Source organism: Scyliorhinus torazame, chromosome 16 (assembly GCF_047496885.1).
Source record: "Scyliorhinus torazame isolate Kashiwa2021f chromosome 16, sScyTor2.1, whole genome shotgun sequence".
NCBI lineage: Eukaryota > Metazoa > Chordata > Chondrichthyes > Carcharhiniformes > Scyliorhinidae > Scyliorhinus > Scyliorhinus torazame.
Genome location: NC_092722.1, coordinates 106,532,530 through 106,546,493, shown reverse-complemented (window position 1 = coordinate 106,546,493; position 13,964 = coordinate 106,532,530). Strand labels below are relative to the sequence as shown.

Here is a 13,964-nt window from a genome sequence, read left to right as displayed (position 1 = left end):
TTTCTCTGTATAAAACAAGGAGTGTCAGATCCTCTGCACTCCCAGTGTAGACAGCAAGCTGAATGCACCTGGTTGTTTGGCTTTTGGTTTTGTAAATAAAAGGAATTTTGGTGAAGGGAAGCCTCTGTGAGCTTATTACACCAGTGGAGGTGAATTTCTGTAGTGTTTGACACGGTTTTGAAAGATGGTGTGCTGGAAACTGACCGCTCCAATAAAGCTGTTCATGCCCCCAAATTTAATTATCACCAAGCCAGGTTTCCACTGATTGTTCTTCAGGATGCATTTAGAATTAGGAGCAAGGACACCAATGGAATATTAAAAAGAATTTAAAATAAATTTTGTAACTAACACCTCCTGCATGTAAATGAAACTGTGTAGTTTATATTAAAAAAAAGTAATTTCCAATTATTTAAAATTGCATTAGTCACAGATGTTGGACTTGATGCTTGTTAAAATTGCTTATGTTTTTGTTGATAAAACACTCTTTTAGCTCAATTAATAAAACTGCATGGTTACCAAAATTAAATGTATCAAGGAATATTTTTGATGCAAGGATAAAAGGAAAATTACATTCTAAAATGCTGCTCGATTGCAAAGGTCCACAGAAGATTTTACCGTTGCGGTTATACCAAGGTGTTTGAGCGGATGTCTGAGCAGAAAATTCAACAACGAAAACGAGTACGCTTTTGAAAACAATTTTTGTGCCCCGATTGTTAATTGTGCTCAAAGAGGACACTCTACTTCAGTACTTACTTTTGCATGTAATTGTGAAATGTTTAAACGGCATGTTAAAGGCTTTCTTGACATTCATTGAAATCTGATTTTTGCAGGTTTTTCCTCTCAATAATGTTAAATGTTAGCTGTTCCCTGACGTTTAGATTAAAATTAGAGCCAAATTATGACCTACAACATAAATTTTCATACTGTCGTAGGTTAGGTATCAGCATTCTCATTCTGCTTGCCTGTACCCTGATGCACAGTAAGTCCCATTGACCCACCTCTTCTGTGAATGTTGGCGTCCCATCCAACTTTTTCGCAAAACGACCATTAAAAAATTCTCCTCCTTGTGTTCAAATCCCTCACTTGTGTAACTCTTCCTTACATCTATATCCTTTAGATCCCTGCACTTCAATTCTGGCCTCTTGCACATCTCTAATTTATTTTGCTCTATCATTGGGTGATCCTGCCTTCAATTTGTCCATGGCCTGAGCTCTGGAATTCCCTCCCTAAACCTATCTGCCTCTCTACTCCTCTCCCCTGTTCTCATTCTTTAAAAACCTATCTTCTGGTCACCTGTGTTTAATGGGCGGGATTCTCCCCTACCCGGCGTGATGGAGTGGCGGGAAGTCTCCGCACCTTTAGGGGCCAAGCCCTCACCTTGAGGGGCTAGGCCCGCGCCGGAGCGGTTTCCGCTCCACCGGCTGGCGGGAAAGGCCTTTGGCGCCACGCCAGCCGGGGCCGAAAGGTCTTCGCCGGGCGACGCGGGTCCGCGCATGCGCGGAAGCGTCAGCGGCTGCTGACGTCATCCCCGCGCATGTGCAGGGGAGGGGGTTTCCTCCGCCTCCGCTATAGTGAAGACCATGGTGAAGGCGGAAGAAAAAGAGTGTCCCCACGGCGCAGGCTTGCCTGCCGATCGGTGAGCCCCGATCGCGGGCCAGGCCACTGTTGGGGCACCCCCCGGGACCAGATCGGCCTGCGTCGCCTTGTCCCACCGTTCAAAAGGTGGTTTAATCCACGCTGGCGGGACAGGTATTCCAGCAGCGGGACTTTGGCCCATCGCGGGCCGGAGAATGGGCGGAGGTGGGCCTGCCGACCTGCGCGGTGCGATTCCCGCCCCCGCCGAATCTCTGGTGGCGGAGACTTCGGGACATGGCGGGGGCGAGATTCACACCAGCCCCCGGCGATTCTCCGACCCGGCGGGGGGTCGGAGAATCCCGCCCCTTGTGTTTCGATGACAAATCTGTTTGATAACATTCCTTTGAAGCACCTTGTTACATTAAAGATGCTGTGTGAATACATGTAGTAGTGAAGTAATAATTTTAAACGCTTTTTTATATTCCGATTAGTGATTGATTTCTCAATACATTTTCCATTATTTTGACAGGGAGTTGGATCACAGGAAAACGTTAAGTCATGAAGATCAGAGACTTGGCAAAGAACCACTCAGACTGAAAGGATGATCCAACAGTGGCCGCTTAGAGTTGCAAGGAGAAATTGTAGAAGATGCTACAAGAGGCTATGTAACCAGTTCAAAGAGACTTGGAATTGGTGCGTTTTAAGATTAGCTGGTTGTTCAAGGTGACAAAGGTGCCGCTGGTGGCTCAGGAAAAACTTATTTAAGCTGGAAGGATTTCCCTCAGTTATTATTCCCAGCATCTGTTGGGTAACGAGGAACTGAGAATTCCTATTGTTTACATTTCTAATTGTTCAGTTTTGCAAGTATTTTTACCTTTGTGACCTGCCAACTAATGTATTATCTGAAGAATGTAATTTCTTTCACCAGATTTTGGTACATTGGATTTAATCACAAACCTTACTTTCATAAGCTCTTAGGAGCCAAATTATGACCTTTAGCATGAAATATAACTTCAAAACCTGGGAGCTAAGCTCCAATGACCTTTCAATTCAACCTGCATTATAGTGGAGAGTCTTATAATGAGTTGTATGTATTGGACATACTTTGCTGTCTCTGAAGAGCTTCCAAACACTTGTCATTTCTTCAGGGACCACTTTTTAAGGATTCCCGTTTTTCCTTTTATTCCGCTCTGCTTCTATCTTGCACTTTTGTATTAAAGAGCCCTTAATAGTTAATCGAAAATGCCCTTGTTTTAAATTCTTTAGGCTTATAGGTGCATTATGTGTCTTAACATTTTACCTATTCTTTTGCTCAAACATTGTGTCACATCAAGCAGATTGAATTGTGACTTCCAATTCTAATGACTTATTGTTCCATCATTTCAACAAAACTAAGAAGTAAATCTGTAAACTATCAAATATTGACAGTTAACCGTAAATCTTTTCAACTATATTTCTTCTGGAACCATAAACCATCCCTATTTCGGCTGTGTATTGTTGCAGTTCGTCTTCAGTGGACTGCGCACCAACTTGTGACACCTTTCCACAGGTGTCTCTTTAGGTGTCAATTGTATTTTAATTAGCTTTGCTAATGGTCCACATCATGTGCAGTATTTATCATTGAAACTTACGCTCAATATTTATTCTGCAGCATTTAACTATAGTTTAATAACAACATCCCGCAACAAGATGCTGGCTTACTTTAATGTTGCCTGTGATTTGACTGAAGACATTTTCATTCCTCTGTTTCCATTCTTTGTGTTGTATGTCAAGATTATTATGGAAAGTATGGATTGGACCACAACCAACAGATGACACATGGAATTACTTGTACAGAACAAAAAGCCTAATCTGTTCTTGCATGTTCTGCCCATGATGTATTGTAAAACATTTTCAATTCTTTGTTCGAGATTTACTGAAACCCAGTGGCCAAACTCCCCATATTGTGACTCTAGCAAGTGGATACAGTGACTAAACTCTCCCACATTCTGACTCTGGATACAGTGACAAAGCTCCCTAGATCCTGACTGTGGATACAGTGACACAACTCCCCAGATTCTATCTGTTGTAGAGTGGGATCCAGTGACCAAACTCCCCCAGATCCTGACTCTGGATGCCGTGACCAAACCCCTCCAGATCCTGATTCTGGATCCAGTGACCAAACTACCTAGATCCCATCTCTGGATCCCGTGACCAAGTACCCCCACATTCTCTCTATGGATCCAGTGACCAAACACCCCCACATTCTCTCTCTAGATCCAGTAACCAAACTCCCCCATATTCTGACTCTGGATACTGTGACCAAACTCCCCCACGTTCTGACTCTGAATCCAGTGACAAAATTCCCCCAGAGCCTGACTCTGGGTCCAGTGACCAACCTTTCCAAATTCCGTGTCTTGGCACAGTTACAAAACTCTCACATTATGACTCGAGCAAGTGGATCTTGTGACCAAACTTCCCCAGATCCTGCCTTTGAATCCAGTGACCCAATACCCCAACCCCCTTGATTCTGCCTCTGGATACAGTGACCAAACTCCTCAGATTCTGACTCTGGATACAGTGACCAAACTCTCCAGATTCCATGTCTGGACACAGTGACAAAACTCTCCCACATCCTGACTCAGCAAATGGGTCCAGTGACCAAACTTCCCCAGATCCTGCCTTTGATCCAGTGACCCAATACCCCAACCCCCTTGATTCTGCCTCTGGATACAGTGACCAAACTCCTCAGATTCTGACTCTGGATACAGTGACCAAACTCTCCAGATTCCATGTCTGGACACAGTGACAAAACTCTCCCACATCCTGACTCAGCAAATGGGTCCAGTGACCAAACTCCCCAGATTCTGACTGTGGAACCAGTGACCCAATTCCCTCAGATTCTGAATCCAGTGACCAAACTCCCCCAGATCCCGCCTCCTAATACAGTGAACTAACTCCCCAAATTCTGACTCTGGATCCACTGACCAGACTCCCCCAAATTCTACTCTGGTGCAGTGAGTAAACTCCCAGATTCGGACTCTTGATCCAGTGATCAAACTCCCCAGATTCTGATTCTGGACCCAATGACCCAATTCCCTCAGATTCCGAATCCAATGACCAATCTCCCCCAGATCCTGCCTCTGGATATGGTGACCAAACTCCCCCGATCCAGCCTCTGAATCAGATCCAGTGACCTCCAGCGAACCAGCCTCTGGAACCAGTGACCCCTCTGATCCTGCCTCTGGAATCAGTGACCAACCTCACTTAGATTCTGATTCTGGATCCAGTGACCCCCCCGACTCTGGATCCAGTGCAACCCCCCCTCCCCCCAACCAGCCTCTAGATCAAGTGCCCCCCCTCCAAATCCTGTCGCTGGATCCAGTGCCTCCCTCCCACAACACTGCCTCTGGATCCAGTGATTCCCCCCCAACCCCCAAATCCTGCCTCTGGATCAAGTGACCATACAACCCCAGATTCTGACTCTGGATCCAGCCACTAAACTCCCCCAGATCCTGACTCTGGATCCACTGACCAACAACCCCCCCCCCCCCCCCCCCCAACCGCAGGATCCAGTGAGACCATTTATTTTTAAAAAGTCACAGTGATCTTATAAAGATAAGGTGAGAACATGCAAAAGAAGAAAAGATTTTAAGCTCAAAACAGTGGAAATATGGTGTAGAGAGGAAGATTGAAAATATCAGCCAGAGCTAATATAGCTAAATGCAGCAGGAGGTGACAATAAGGGCGACACATGTTCTGAGAAGAGGGAGAAATGAGCCATGGTTCCTGATAGCTACCCAGTGACTTCTGTTGAAAAGTGTATGACGGGACATTGGATGTGGTCAGGAATCAGGTTCAGCTGTGAAGACATTCACGACTGAATCGCTGGCCAATTCTGAGTTGATAGAAGTTACTGGCTGGGGAATATTTCCTTGGGATCGACTTGGGTAAGGAGATGGAAGGCTACTGGCCGTGATAACACTGTAGTTCAAGGGTCAGCCTCTCCGGGATTGGACAGAGGAGCAATAAAGGGGGAGGGGGGGAAATTGTTGTCAAAGACAGAAGAAAAATCAGACTCTAAATAATATGCAGTATGATGTCAAGTTTGGTAAAAGTAAGACCATTAGATTAAGAGAAAAGGGGGGAAGTAGGCAGTGTTTTCTTATTTAAATGTAATTTTGCAAAAACTGCTTCAGTAATAAACCTTCCTATGAGTGACTTTATTACTGGCAATCATGTTTGTTTCAGTATCCACATAGGAGCTGAAAACAAAAATAATATATGCCACCTAAGGGAAGCAGGATGTTTCCCTGCATCTGCCAGCACCTTGAAGTAAGAACATGAAGTACGTCCAGTTGTTTAGCAGATAGTATTCCACTTGATCAGCGGTTAACCATTTATCTCTAATGTAAAGCTGTGTAGAAACAGTAACATTGTATGTATAATATACTGGGCCTTGTGCTCAAAATGTGGTTTGTCACTCTTTGTTCAATGCCTGGGGTCTGTGTGGCAGTGCAAGTGTGACATTGACCAAACTGACCAATGGAGATCTCCACACCCCTGACCAGTTTGCCCTGTAACAGGGTAGGGTAGGGGTGTATTTTCAATTGGCTGCCTGTGTCTGAAACTTGCCCCTCACAGACTCCATTCGTCGGCAAATTGAACATTTCTGTGTCTCTGCCGTCACTAATAATTTAACTGGCCTGACAATTTTGTGTCCTTGTTATCAAAGCTATTATGCTTCATTTTGACTCATTTTCGCAAATGTGACATCGTCACACTCCAATCTTGTGAGCTTGGTGACAGTTAACCAGACTGCATTGTACTTCGTTTTTACATGGTGCATATCTGCCACATTTATTACTGTACCATGAAATGTGACACCAAATATAATGAGATATACCCCCTGAGCTGCTGTTACGTTCACTTGTTTTCTCATCGATCATTGTGTCAGTATTTTCAGAGAGGCCAAACTCTTCACTTATTCTGAATTTGTAATGTGTACCTAGTGCGAAGTGATGACCTGCGTATAATTTGGAACGCTGCTGTAGACTGTTGATTTGGATTTTTAGAAGACCACGTAATAAATTTTATTGAGGTCGGTTGATCAATTAAAGCAAGGAAGAACTTTGGAGTATCCAATTTTTTTTTTCCAATTAAGGGACAATTTTGCGTGGCCAATCCACCTACCCTGCACATCTTTTTGGGTTGTGGGGGTGAGACCCATGCAGACATGGGGAGAATGTGCAAGCACCACAGACAGTGACCCGGGACCGGGATTGAACCCGGGTCCTTGGAGCAACGAGGCAGTACTGCTAAACACGTGCTGCCCTATAAACTGGTATTAATGAAGTTCCAAAGTGCTTTACCAATAGTGAAATACGTTTGAAGTGTAATAAAGACAATGCAGCAGCCAATTTGCATACAGCAAGATCCCACAAACAGCAATGTGATAATGAACAGATAATCCATTTCATTGATTTTGGCCAAGTCATGCTTTTCTTTGAAATAGTGCAATGGGATCTTGTATGTCTGCCTGAGAGTGCTTGCCGGGCCTCGGTTTAACATCAGCAAGGCAATAATTCCTCCACACTGTATTTAGCTTAAATTTTTGTGTTCAGGTCTCTGGAGCGGGACTTGAACCCACGGCCTTCTGACTCAGCCGTCCACTGAGCCGCAGCTAAAACACTTTGTCCTTTAATTGTGTGTTTTAACACCAGGTTTTGTTGCAGTGACTATGCCATTTGCAGTGCATCAATGTACAACACAACTGCTGCTGGCTACAGGATTAATTGAAGTTGAGGTAATGTTACTGTCTCAGTGCTCTGGGAAAGGCTTCCATCCTGCATCATTATGGTCCAGGACCACCTTCACAACCATCATTGGATTACACTGAAGCAGATAGTAGATTTGTGATGGTGTGCACTTCTTAGCGCCTCCTGGTTTTCCAGAAGCATACACAGGAAGATAAAACAGAAAAATAAAGCTATGACTGTCACAAAAAACTTAATATTGTTAAAAACCTCGAGGAGTGTAGGAAGTACAGTAAAGATTAAGTAAAATAGGAAATTAGGAAAGCAAAGAGAGGATAGGGAAAAAAATAAATTTGGCTGGTGAGATCAAATAAAATCCAAAGATGTTTTACCAGTACATTAAGAGCAAGAAAATTATGAAGGAAAATGTAGGGCCTATCAGAGATGTACATGGTAACTTGTGCATTGATGCTGGAAATGTGGGCAGGGTTATTATGAATTATTTCTCACTGTTTTCACTAAGGAGAGGGATGATGCAGCCATTTTAGTCAAAGCGATATGTTAAATATTACATACAATAAACATAGTGAGAGAGGATGTACTGGAGGAACTGATATCCTTGAAGGTGGATAAGTCAGCAGGGCCAGATGGATTCAATCCCAGGCTATTAAGGGAAGCCGGGGCGAAAATAGAACATAAGAACTAGGAGCAGGAGTAGGCCATCTGGCCCTTTGAGCCTGATCAGCCATTCAATGAGATCATGGCTGATTTTTTGTGGTCTCAGCTCCACTTTCCGGCCCGAACACCATAGCCCTTAATCCCTTTATTCTTCGAAAAACTATCTATCTTGATCTTAAAAACATTTAATGAAGGAGCCTCTACTGCTTCACTGGGCAAGGAATTCCATAGATTCACAACCATTTGGGTGAAGAAGTTCCTCCTAAACTCAGTCCTAAATCTGCTTCCCCTTATTTTGAGGCTATGCCCCCTAGTTCTGCTTTCACCCGCTAGTGGAAACAACCTGCCCTCTTCTAGCCTATCAATTCCCTTCATAATTTTATATGTTTCTATAAGATCCCCCCCTCATCCTTCTAAATTCCAACGAGTACAGTCCCAGTCTACTCAACCTCTCCTCGTAATCCAACCCCTTCAACTCTGGGATTAACCTAGTGAATCTTCTCTGCACACCCTCCAGTGCCAGTACGTCCTTTCTCAAGTAAGGAGACCAAAACTGAACACAGTACTCCAGGTGTGGCCTCACTAACACCTTATGCAATTGCAGCATAACCTCCCTAGTCTTAAACTCCATCCCTCTAGCAATGAAGGACAGAATTCCATTTGCCTTCTTAATCACCTGTAAACCAATTTTTTGCGACTCATGCACTAGCACACCCAGGTCTCCCTGCACAGCAGCATGTTTTAATATTTTATCATTTAAATAATAATCTCTTTTGCTGTTATTCCTACCAAAATGGATAACCTCACATTTGGCAACATTGTATTCCATCTGCCAAACCCTAGCCCATTCATTTAGCCTATCCAAATCCCTCTGCAGACTTCCAGCATCCTCTGCACTTTTTGCTTTACCACTCATCTTAGTGTCGTCTGCAAACTTGGACACATTGCCCTTGGTCCCCAACTCCAAATCATCTATGTAAATTGTGAACAATTGTGGGCCCAACACTGATCCTTGAGGGACACCACTAGCTACTGATTGCCAACCAGAGAAACACCCATTAATCCCCACTCTTTGCTTTCTATTAATTACCCAATCCTCTATCCATGCTACTACTTTACCCTTAATGCCATGCATCTTTATCTTATGCAGCAACCTTTTATGTGGCACCTTGTCAAAGGCTTTCTGGAAATCCAGATATACCACATCCATTGGCTCCACGTTATCTACCGCACTGGTAATGTCCTCAAAAAATTCCACTAAATTAGTTAGGCACGACCTGTCCTTTATGAACCCATGCTGTGTCTGCCCAATGGGACAATTTCCATCCAGATGCCTCGCTATTTCTTCCTTGATGATAGATTCCAGCATCTTCCCTACTACTGAGGTTAAGCTCACTGGCCTATAATTACCCACTTTCTGCCTACCTCCTTTTTTAAACAGTGGTGTCACGTTTGCTAATTTCCAATCTGCCGGGACCATCCCAGAGTCTAGTGAATTTTGGTAAATTATCACTAGTGCATTTGCAATTTCCCTAGCCATCTCTTTTAGCACTCTGGGATGCATTCCATCAGGGTCAGGAGACTTGTCTACCTTTAGCCCCATTAGCTTGCCCATCACTACCTCCTTAGTGGTAATAATCTTCTCAAGGTCCTCACCTGTCATAGCCTCATTTCTATCAGTCGCTGGCATGTTATTTGTGTCTTTTGGTACTGTGAAGACCGACCCAAAAAACCTGTTCAGTTCCTCAGCCATTTCCTCATCTCCCATTATTAAATCTCCCTTCTCATCCTCTAAATGACCAATATTTACCTTAGCCACTCTTTTTTGTTTTATATATTTGTAGAAACTTTTCCTATCTGTTTTTATACTCTGAGCAAGTTTACTCTCATAATCTATCTTACTCTTTTTAGCTTTTTTTGTAGCTTTCTGTTGCCCCCTAAAGATTTCCCAGTCCTTTAGTCTCCCACTAATCTTTGCCACTAATCTCTGCACTTTGTATGCTTTTTCCTTCGATTTGATACTCTCCCTTATTTCCTTAGATATCCATGGTCGATTTTCCCTCTTTCTACCGTCCTTCCTTTTTGTTGGTATAAACCTTTGCTGAGCACTGTGAAAAATCGCTTGGAAGGTTCTCCACTGTTCCTCAACTGTTTCACCATAAAGTCTTTGCTCCCAGTCTACCGTAGCTAGTTCTTCTCTCATCCCATTGTAATCTCCTTTGTTTAAGCACAAAACACCAGTGTTTGATTTTACCTTCTCACCCTCCATCTGTATTTTAAATTCCACCATATTGCGATCGCTCCTTCCGAGAGGATCCCTAACTATGAGATCATGAATCAATCCTGTCTCATTACACAGGACCAGATCTAGGACCGCTTATTCCCTCGTAGGTTCCATTACATACTGTTCTAGGAAACTATCGCGGATACATTCTATAAACTCCTCCTCAAGGCTGCCGTGACCGACCTGGTTAAACCAATCGACATGTAGATTAAAATCCCCCATGATAACTGCTGTACCATTTCTACATGCATCCGTTATTTCTTTGTTTATTGCCTGCCCCACCATAATGTTACTATTTGGTGGCCTATAGACTACTCCTATCAGTAACTTTTTTGCCTTACTATTCCTCATTTCCACCCAAATGGATTCAACCTTATGCTCCATAGCACCGATGTCATCCCTTACTATTGCCCGGATGTCATCCTTAAATAACAGAGCTACACCACCTCCCTTACCATCCACTCTGTCCTTCTGAATAGTTTGAAACCCTTGGATATTTAACTCCCAGTCGTGACCATCCTTTAACCATGTTTCAGTAATGGCCACTAAATCATAGTCATTCACGATGATTTGAGCCATCAAATCATTTACCTTATTCCGAATACTACGAGCATTCAGGTAAAGTTTATGTTGGCTTTTTTACCTCTGTTTTGAATCTTAACACCTCGATCAGTCACCTCTCCTAAGTAATATTTCCTCTTAACTTTTCTCCTAATTTTCCTTGTCGTTGAACCCATATCTTCATGTAACAGCCTGCTGCGTCGCTTACCATTAATGTTTTTACTTCCCGTTTTATTCCTTTCAGTATTACTGGGCCTATTCACTGAGCTCCCCTCAGTCACTGCACCTTGTACTGTCGACCTTTTTGATTTTTGACTATGGCTTCTCTGCCTTACACTTTCCCCCTTACTGCCTTTTGTTTCTGTCCCTGTTTTACTACCTTCCAACTTCCTGCATCGGTTCCCATCCCCCTGCCACATTAGTGTAAACCCTCCCCAACAGCTCTAGCAAACCCCCCCCCCCCCCCCCCCCCAGGACATCGGTTCCAGTCCTGCCCAAGTGCAGACCGTCTGGTTTGTACTGGTCCCACCTCCCCCAGAACCGGTTCCAATGCCCCAGGAATTTGAATCCCTCCTTCTTGCACCATCTCTTGAGCCACGCATTCATCCTATCTATCCTGACATTCCTACTCTGACTAGCTCGTGGCACTGGTAGCAATCCTGAGATTACTACCTTTGAGGTCCTACTTTTTAGTTTAACTCCTAACGACCTGAGTTCAGCTTGTAGGACCTCGTCCTGTTTTTTACCTATATCGTTGGTCCCTATGTGCACCACGGCAGCTGGCTGTTTACCCCCCCCCCCCCCCCCCCCAGAATTTCCTGCAGCCGCTCCGAGACATCATAGATTATCATAGAATTTACAGTGCAGAAGGAGGCCATTCAGCCCATCGAGTGCACCGGCTCTTGGAAAGAGCACCCTGCCCAAGGTCAACACCTCCACCCTATCCCCATAACCCAGTAACCCCACCCAACACTAAGGGCAATTTTGGACACTAAGGGCAATTTATCATGGCCAATCCAAGCAATTGTGCTATCCACAATGCTACCGTGCTGCCCCTTGACATACCATCCTGGAGTCTCGATTGCGTCCACAGAACCGCCTGCCTATTCCCCTTACGGTTGAGTCCCCTATCATTATAGCCCTCCCATTCTTCTTCCTGCCCAGCTGCGCAGCACAGCCAGCCACGGTGCCATGAACTTGGCTGCTGTGCCTTCCCCTGGTGAGCCAACTCCCTCAACAGTATCCAAAGAGGTATATCTGTTTTGCAGGGAGATGACCGCAGGGGACACCTGCACTGCCATCCTACTCTTGCTCTGTCTTTTGGTCACCCATTTTCTATCTCCCTCAGTAACTTTCACTTACCGTGTGACCAACTCTCTAAACGTGCTATCCACGACGTCCACAGCATCGCGGATGCTCCAAAGTGAGTCCATCCGCAGCTCCAGAGCCGTCAAGCAGTCTAACAGGAGCTGCAACTGGACATACTTCTTGCACGTGAAGGAGCCAGGGACAGTGGACGTGTCCCTGAGCTCCCACATCACACACGAGGAGCATGACACGGGTCTGGAATCTCCTGCCATGTCTTAAACCTTAGGTAAACTTATACAACTACAATTCCAAAAAACGAAAGAAAAATAAATAAATTAGACAATGAAAAGAAAAACTACTTACCAGTCACTTACCAGGGATAAAAAGCACCTCCTCTCCCCCCCCCCCCCCCCCCCCCTCCCCCAAAGCTTCGAATTCCCACCTAGATTCAAATTCCCAAACTCACTCTTGGTTGTGTCTCACTCTGGCTATGTCTTCTCTGGATCTGGGTGGATGCTCTGAGGATAATTTTCCAATCCTCACTAGATACAGGCAAGGTATCAGATGGTTGGCCATGCAAATGTTGTACTATCATTTCAAAAGGGTGTGAGGAATAGGCCGAAATTTAGGCTGGTCAGCTGGACTTCGGTAGTGGGCAAATTATTGGAAACAATTCTAGAATCAAGATAAATTGTCAGTTGGAAAGACATGGATTGATCAAGGATAGTGGAGATGGTTTTGTTAGGGGATGATCATGTCTTACTAATTTAATCAAATTTTTTGAGAAAGTAGAGAGGATTGATGAGAGTAGTGTGGGTTCCAGTGGTCCACAGGGCTTTGTGTTGTATACATTCATGATTTGGATTTAAATTTGGGAGGTCATGATCGTGAAATTTGCAGATGACACAAAAATTGGCCGTGAAGTTGATAATGAAGAGGATAGCTGCTGTCTCCAGAATTATATCAATGGTTTGGTTGAGTGGGTAACAAAGTGGAAAATGGAATTCCATCCAGAAACGTTTGAAGGAGGGCAAACGAAGCAAAGGAATACTCAATAAACGGGAGGATATCGAGAGGGGTTGAGGAAGTGATAGATTTTGGAGTTTTCGTTCACAGGTCCCTGAAAGTGGCAGTTCTGGTAGAACGGTGGTAAAGAAAGCATACAGACTGCTCTTTATTGGACAAGGTATTGAATATTGAAGCAAGGATGTAATGCTGGAGCTTGTATAAAACACTAGTTAGGCCACAGCTGGAATTTTGCCTACAGTTCTGGTCACCACATTACAGGAAGGACACAATTGTGTACAGGGGAGATTTATAAGAACGTTGCCTAGGCTTGAAAATTGTAACTATGAGGAAAAATTGGGTAGGCTGGCCAGGGTTGTTTTCCTTAGAAGAGAGGAGGCAGATCGGTGAGCTAATTGAGGTGTACAAAATCACGAAGGCCTAAATAGGGTAGACAGGAAAGACCTGTGACCCCCCCCCCCTTCCCCCAGCTAAGGGATCTATTACCGGGTGTCATAGATTTAAGGTGACTGGTTGAAGGATTAAAGGGGACATGAAGAGAAATGTCATCACCAAGGTTTTGTCTTGGAAAAGACCTGGGAACCACTGATTTAAACTATATTGGACTGTATTTAGATCCTTTATATACCATTACAACGAAAAGCATTGTAAATATACAGTTGTGCTGTCAGACCAAATAGCTTCCTTCTGTGCTGGAAGATTGTATGAATTCTCTTATTCTCCCTCTCTTCCACCCTCTGGATCTGACGTACCTGAACAGGCTTTTTAAAAGAGCTGGCCAATTAGGCTTGCTCCTC

At 44.2% G+C, this 13,964-nt stretch overlaps 1 protein-coding gene across 2 annotated transcripts in view; it reads left to right on the top strand.

The window, feature by feature from the left end:
• The window catches only part of slc22a15 (solute carrier family 22 member 15), an 81,794-nt gene extending 75,327 nt beyond the window's left edge, over window positions 1-6,467 (top strand). For both annotated transcript variants that reach the window (XM_072478808.1, XM_072478807.1), the window contains exon 12: window positions 2,105-6,467. In XM_072478808.1, the coding sequence (XP_072334909.1) occupies window positions 2,105-2,137 (33 nt within the window). In that variant the 3' untranslated portion in view covers window positions 2,138-6,467. The remainder of the gene's footprint in view (window positions 1-2,104) is intronic.
• Window positions 6,468-13,964: the final 7,497 nt, after the last annotated feature.